The sequence below is a fragment of the Quercus lobata genome, chromosome 9 (genome assembly GCF_001633185.2).
Source record: "Quercus lobata isolate SW786 chromosome 9, ValleyOak3.0 Primary Assembly, whole genome shotgun sequence".
Taxonomy (NCBI): Eukaryota; Viridiplantae; Streptophyta; class Magnoliopsida; order Fagales; family Fagaceae; genus Quercus; species Quercus lobata.
Window position 1 is genome coordinate 48,271,325 of NC_044912.1, and position 7,320 is coordinate 48,278,644.

Genomic DNA, 7,320 nt, shown 5'->3' on the forward strand with positions numbered 1-7,320 from the left:
AAACTTTCTTTCATTTTGTACTGATACCTTGCAGTTTCAAATACAATCATGTGCATGATTATTAAAGGAAGTAACTATTTTATTTTATCGGGCTTCACTGCATGGAAATGGCTTTGACTCATGCTGTACCATGTATGGATAGTGAGCAAGAAGCTCTTCTCAAGATCAAAGAAGGCTTTATTAGAGTTCAGACCCTTTCTCTTCATGGACGGCCGAAAAAGATTGTTGCAAATGGAGAGGAGTTGGATGTGACAACACAAATGGTCATGTGACCATACTTTTATCTCCACAGTCAAGACCTATTCAACTTATTGGCTTATTGCAAGGTGAGATAAGTCCTTCTTCGCTTGACATACCATATTTGAAATTCCTAGACTTGAGCCTCAATATATATTGGTTCTCTTCAATATATAAAATATCTCAACCTATCTAATGTTAATTTTCGGGGAACCATTCCCAGTAATCTTGGAAACCTCTCACACTTGGAGGTTCTGAATTTCAGTGGAAATAGTTTTTCTTTAAAAGCCGAAAATCTCAATTGGATTTGTTGTCTTTCTTCTTCGAAAGTTCTTGATTTGGGTTGTGTTGATCTTAGCAATGCAGAGAAATGGCTTGATGCAGTAAATTTACTACCTATTCTGGTAGAGTTGCGTTTATTCTTTTGTAAACTTTACAAACTTCCTCTAAATTTGCCTCTTGTGAATTTTACTTCTCTTAAAATCCTTGATCTCTCACATAATGATTTCAGTTCTACAATACCAGAGTGGTTGTTTGACATTGGCCATAGCCTTGTTCACCTTAATCTTTCAAGATGTTAGTTACAAGCTCTGATCCCAGATGCTATCGGGAACGTGACTTCTCTCACTTCTCTTGATCTCTCAATTAATAATCTTGAAGGTCCAATACCACTAACTTTAGGCTTGTTTCAAGAAGAAAGCAAGCGATAACAGTTCATCATCACTAAGAGAGTTGTATCTTTCAACAATCAATTGAATGGATCCATGGAGAAAAGTCTTGCACAGCTCTCACAACTTATTGTCTTGGATATGGCTGGGAATAACTTGGAGGGTAGCATCACAGAAGCTCAATTACTAAAATTTAGAATCTTGCGAGCGTTAGATTTGTCTTCAAATCGGTTGGTGTTAAAATTGAGTACAAGCTGGATTCCAATCCCCTCAACTTGAAACCATAGGTTTGAGGTGTTGCCAACTAAGCCCAAAATTTCCATTGTGGCTTTGTGCACAAAAGAATTTATCTTCCATGATATCCGTAATGCTAAAATTGTGTAGATGTCGTGCCAGATTGGTCTTGGAACCTGTCCTCTAGGATAAAGTATATGAATGTGTCTTCCAATAACCTTTACGGATATGTGCCAAATTTGTCAATGCAACTCCAACTTTCAGATTTGAGTTCCAACAGCTTTGACAGTCCCCTTCCTGGCTTCTCTGCCACTTAAGGATATTGGCTCTGGCTACCAATTCATTTTTTGGAACTATTTCACACTTACGTGAAATCTTGTCTGTAATTAACTCTTTGATTTATTTGGATATGTCCAGAAATAATTTATCAGGAGAGATTCTAGACCATTGGAAATTCCATATAGACATAATTTGTTCATTTTAAACTTAGCTAATAACCATCTTCTGGACAAATCCCAAACTCAATTGGCCAATTAATACATCTTAAAACACTACAATTGGACAAGAATCATATTACGGGAGAACTGCCTTTATCATTGCAGAATTGGACTGCCTCGGTGTTTTTGGATCTTGGCGAGCACAGGCTGTTGGGTAGTGTACCAACATGGATTGGTGAAAATTTACAAAACTTAATGATTCTTGCATTGAAATATAATTAATTCAATGGAAGCATTCCGTTGCAGTTGTGCCAGCTAAAATATTTGAACATTGCTTCAAATAATTTATCTAGAACCATTCCACGATGCGCCTTCATTGACACTTCCTTTGGGGACACTCTTACCTTTATGTATCTTCCTTACAAGATCTATTACAATTATATATTCCAACATGTTTTTCCTTTAGCAAAATCACTTGATCTTTCATCCAGTAAGTTAACAAGGCAGATTCCTAAAGAAGTTATGAGCCTTGTTGGATTGAAGAATTTGAATTTGTCAACAAATCATTTGGTGACCAATCCCACCAAACATTGCCGAAATGAGAGAACTAGAGTCTCTTGATTTGTCAAGGAACCACCTTTCATTCACCATCCCTCCTGGCATGACTAATTTGACATTCATTGTAGTTTGGACGTGTCACATAACAACTTATCAGGGGTAATTTTTTGTGGTCTCCTGCTTAATAGATTTCATAACTCATCCTACACAGGGAATCCTCAACTTTGTGGAATTCCGCTTTCAAAGATATCCTCGAGCAATAAATCATTTGGAGATCCACAATATAGCAATGACAAAAGAGATGAAGAAAACTAAGATGGCTATGCAATACATTCATTCTATGTAAGTTTGGGACTCGGATTTATTACAGGGTTTTGGGTATTTTGGGGCTCTTTACTCTTGAAAAGAACTTGGAGGTATGCTTATTTCCATTTCCTTTTTTTTGATAAAAACAACACAGAGAACTTTCATTAAACTGAATTCTGAGTAAATAAGATTACATCTCTTCTCACTTGACATTGAATAATGGGTGGAGTGTCCTCCACCCATACTACACAGTCAAAAACAAGTTTGGCATTTCGAGCCATTAAGTGGGCTGCAACATTTCCAGTTCTCCGAACATGGCTAGTAGTCCATACCTGGACCTTCTGCCTCCAATGCGCTGCTCCTTCAATAATTGGACGGATTGATATTGGTGGCAAACTTTTCCCCAGCAGTGCATTGGTCACCACTTGAGCATCACCTTCCAAAATCACTTGATTGAGTCCTAGGTCCCCTGCAAGCAGTATTCCCTCCTTAAAAGCTTTAGCTTCCACTTCCACAGCCCCTAACGATAACTCCAGCTTTTTACTCATAGCTCCCATAATCTGGCCTTGTGCGTTTCTGATTACAACACCAACACCACAGCTACCCGACTCCAAAAACACTGCCCCATCCACATTTACTTTGTACCACCCTTCACATGGAGGCGTCCATCTCTCAGTTCTCGAAGACGGAGTACTAATCAAAGCTGCATTCAAAGAATTGAACTCCTCCACCATAATTTCAGCTTCCTTAGCAATTGTCTTCCCTGACTTGCCACAGCCTTCAAACTTTACAGCATTCCTATTTTTCCAAATACACCAAGCTATGATGGCAAAAAACTCCCAGCTGATTTCCCTTCTTTCCTCCCATAATTTCCACACAACTTCCATGAAATCCTGCATCGGGCTTTGAAACTTTGGCAAAGCAAGCTTTGACTCCCTCCACACAGCCTCGGCCACTCACAATCCCAAAGCGCATGCCCCGAAGACTCTACTTTCCCACATACTCCACATACGTCCTCCACAGTAATTCTTTTGAGCTTAAGACCGTAGTTTGTAGGAGGATATTCTTGCACGCTCTCCATATAAAATGCTTTACCTTGCTTGGACAGTGCAGACTCCAGATAAATTTCCAGAACTCATTCCACTTCTTTGGATTTGATGCCTCTCCCCCATCAGCCGATCCCCTTTGTTCCTTCAGCCAACGACATGCCACTTTATACCCATTGCTCACAGTAAATCTCCCATTTTGGGTCCATGCCCAAGTTATAGCATCCTCTGGAAAAGTGTGGCTAATTGGAATGCTTAATATAGTCTCAGCTTCGTAAGGAAGGAAAACGCTGCATACCAAGTTTTTGTCCCAACCGCCTCCCTCTCGATCTAGAAGAGAATCCACCATATTGCTCTCAAAAGCATGGGGCCAAGGACTAGTAACTTTGAAGGATTTTTGGGTTGGCAACCATCTATCACCCCATATTCTCACCCTTTGACCATTTCCTATGCTCCAGCGCAGCCCCCTTTCAAGGACATTTTTAGCTTCCATCAAGCTCCTCCATGTGTATGAAGGCTTCTTACCTACTTGTGCCTCCATGAAATTGCTTTCCGGAAAATACTTCGCTTTTAAGACTCTGTGTGTAAGAGAATCCGGATTTTGCATAAGCCTCCACCCTTGCTTTGCAAGTAAAGCTAAATTAAACGCCTTGAGATCTTTGAAGCCCATCCCCCCATCAGTTTTTGGTTTGGATATTTTCTCCCAAGCAATCCATGCTAGTTTCTTTTCCTTGTCACGCTGTCCCCACCAAAAATTACAAACCAAAGAGTTTAGCTCGCTGCACAAGGAGTTGGGGATTTTAAAGCAATTCATTGTGTAAGTTGGAGTAGCTTGGGCAACAGCCTTTATGAGAATTTCCCTGCCTGTCGGTGACAACAATTTTCCTTTCCAACTTGCTATTTTGCGCCCAATTCGGTCCTTAATGCGATTGAATGCTTTCTTTTTTCCCCTCCCAACCAAAGGGGGCAAACCCAAATACTTCTCATGTTGGAGAATGATCTGAGCTCCAAACATATCCTTTACCACTTCTTGAACCTCCACCTTTGTATTTTTACTAAAAAATAGGGATGTCTTTTCTCTGTTTAGCTTCTGCCCAGACTCTCTTTCATAGTTATCCAGAATTTTGGTGACTTTTAGCCCCTCTTCCATCGATGCCTTACAGAAAACAATACAATTATCCGCAAAAAGTAAATGGGACACCCTTGGGGCTCCTCTACACACTGAAATACCCCTTAGATTTTTGCTAGACTCATCTCTTCTTAGCATGGCCGAGAGACTCTCCGCACACAGGAGAAATAGGTATGGGGAGATTGGGTCCCCTTGCCTAAGTCCTCTTGTTGGAGCAATTTTACCCTTAGGTTCCCCATTAATTAAAACCGAATACGAGACCGTGGATACACACATCATCATCAAAGATATCCACCGATCTTGGAAGCCCATTCTCCGCATCATTCCCTCCAGAAAACCCCATTCCATCCGATCGTATGCTTTGCTCATGTCCAACTTGATTGCCATTTGACCTTCTTTACCCTTCCTTCTTTGATTGATGCAATGCATGACTTCAAAAGCAGCCAAGACATTGTCTGTGATTTGTCTACCAGGAACAAAAGCGCTTTGAGCATCACTAACCACTTCTAGAAGTACCCCTTTCAGGCTGTTAGCAAGAACCTTGGATACAATTTTATATATCACATTACACAAGCTAATAGGGCGATATTCAGAAATTTTTTGGGGGGATTTCACTTTGGGAATCAAGCAGATGTATGTATCATTTAGTCCATTAGGCATTATTCCAGTTCTAACTATATGCATAACACTTTGAATAACCTGAGGACCTACCACATCCCAATACTTTTGAAAAAATATAGGGGACATACCATCTGGGCCAGGGGACTTAGTTGGGTGCATCTGCATAAGGGCTCGCCACACTTCCTCTTCCTTAAATTCCCTCAGGAGCTTAGTGTTCATTGCTTCTGAAACTCTTCTGCCAACAGCACCAAGACTTGCTTCAAACTCTGTTGGGTAGGATGTGCTATAGATCTCAGTAAAATACTCTAGAATTATATTTTCAACCACCACTCTGTCCTCTCTCCATCTTCCCTGCGGATCACAAATTCCTTCAATTCTGTTTTTTCTTTGTCGATTGTTGGCCGTGGCGTGAAAGAACTTAGTATTCCGGTCTCCACATTTGATGCATAGCGCCCTTGATCTCTGATTCCACATCAATTCCTCCCGAAATAGCACCTCATTTATTTCCTTTTTTAAGCCTTGAATCTCTTCCGCTGACTCATGAAGCAAATTTAATTCTTCCAGTTGCTGTAGGCGCCTTTGTTTCTATTTCAGAACTCTATTAACATTCCCAAATACTTTGTAGTTCCAATCCTGAAGATGACCTTTGCATCTTTGAAGACGTTTCTGAATTGACATTGCTGGACTACAATTCCACGGATCCCACGCCGATTCTATAACTTCTCTGCAACTCTCTTCCCTAGTCCACATCTCTTCAAACATAAATCTTCTCTTAACTACCCTTTTTGGACCTCTCATTCTAAGAGACAGAGACAGTAAACAATGGTCAGAAGCTGCCATTGCTCTATGATAAACCTTCGCTTCCGGGAACAAGTTTAACCACTCCTCATTAGCTACCATTCTATCTAACCTAACCAACGTTCGTTGTTCCCCAAATCTCCCATTACACCAGGTAAACCGCTGACCCACAAAACCCATGTCAATAAGCCCACAATAACACAAACAATCTCTAAACCCTTTCATCTGCCTAGCATCTCTTTCCAACCAACCCAACTTTTCATCATAATTAAGAATCTCATTAAAATCCCCAAACACAATCCAAGGCATTTGACACTGACTTTTTAAAGAGACAAGTAAATCCCAGGAGATTGATCTCATACCTGAATCGGGGTGTCCATAAAACCCCGTAGCACGCCACGGCTGTTCACCGTTTCCTTCGCTCACGACCACATCAATATGTGTATTGGAGCAGCTCTTCAAACGAACATCACACCCTTCTTTCCACAACATAGCCAAACCCCCACTACGGCCATCTGACTTGACCGAAATTCCTTGTGTCAAACCGATTTTTCTTTGTAGACCTTTAATTCTATTATGAGTTGCTTTGGTCTCTGCTAGAAAAACCAATAACGGATCGCAACCTTTCACCTCATCGGCGAGAGCACGAACCGCTGGAGCTGATCCCATTCCCCGGCAGTTCCACACTAGGATAGTCATTGAGCTCGGCGGTGCTGCCTCGCAGCAACCGCCACTCTGCCATCCTTGATTTTTGCTTTCCCTGTACTTTCCTTGCTTTGCGCCTCACCCTTCTTACGTTTTGTATTTCTGAGCTGCTGGTCAAGTTCTTCCAGTTGTGTAGGTCCTTCTCTTTTCCTCTGAATTGGGCCGAACATCTCTTTACTTTCTTTACACAAACCAGCCCGGGCCCTTCTCTTCCAATGACCGCTATTTGGGCCTAAGTTTTCCGCAACACAGCCCACATCTACTTCGTACATCATCGCAACTGGGCCGTCCTTATTTTCGTCTAAAGCCAGGCCCACTTGACAGTCGTATATTGGGTCTTGTAGTGCTGACTTAAATGACAAAATGACAAAATTTATGTGATGGTAGCAATTGGCGTAGCCAAATTGCAAAGTAAGTTTCAACACCAAGATGCTCCCCAAGTAAAGGGTCGTCAATAATTCTGTTCAAAATTCATCTATCTATGTAACTTATTTATAAGTACGAAAAATTTCAAATAAATTGTACTATATTTGAAAGACGATTCCATTGCTTGCATTATCATGAATTCTTCTTAGTTGAAG

At 41.0% G+C, this 7,320-nt stretch overlaps 1 protein-coding gene across 1 annotated transcript; it reads right to left on the reverse strand.

Moving 5' to 3' along the window:
• Positions 1 to 5,821: 5,821 nt before the first annotated feature.
• Positions 5,822 to 6,733, reverse strand: LOC115961908. The gene has a single exon (XM_031080805.1). The coding sequence runs from the start codon at positions 6,731 to 6,733 to the stop codon at positions 5,822 to 5,824; it is 912 nt and encodes a 303-aa protein (XP_030936665.1).
• Between the last annotated feature and the right edge of the window lie 587 nt (positions 6,734 to 7,320).

Excerpts from the sequence above, each read along its gene's own strand:
- LOC115961908 (XM_031080805.1), bottom strand. The coding sequence starts at position 6,733 with ATGACTATCCTAGTGTGGAACTGCCGGGGAATGGGATCAGCTCCAGCG.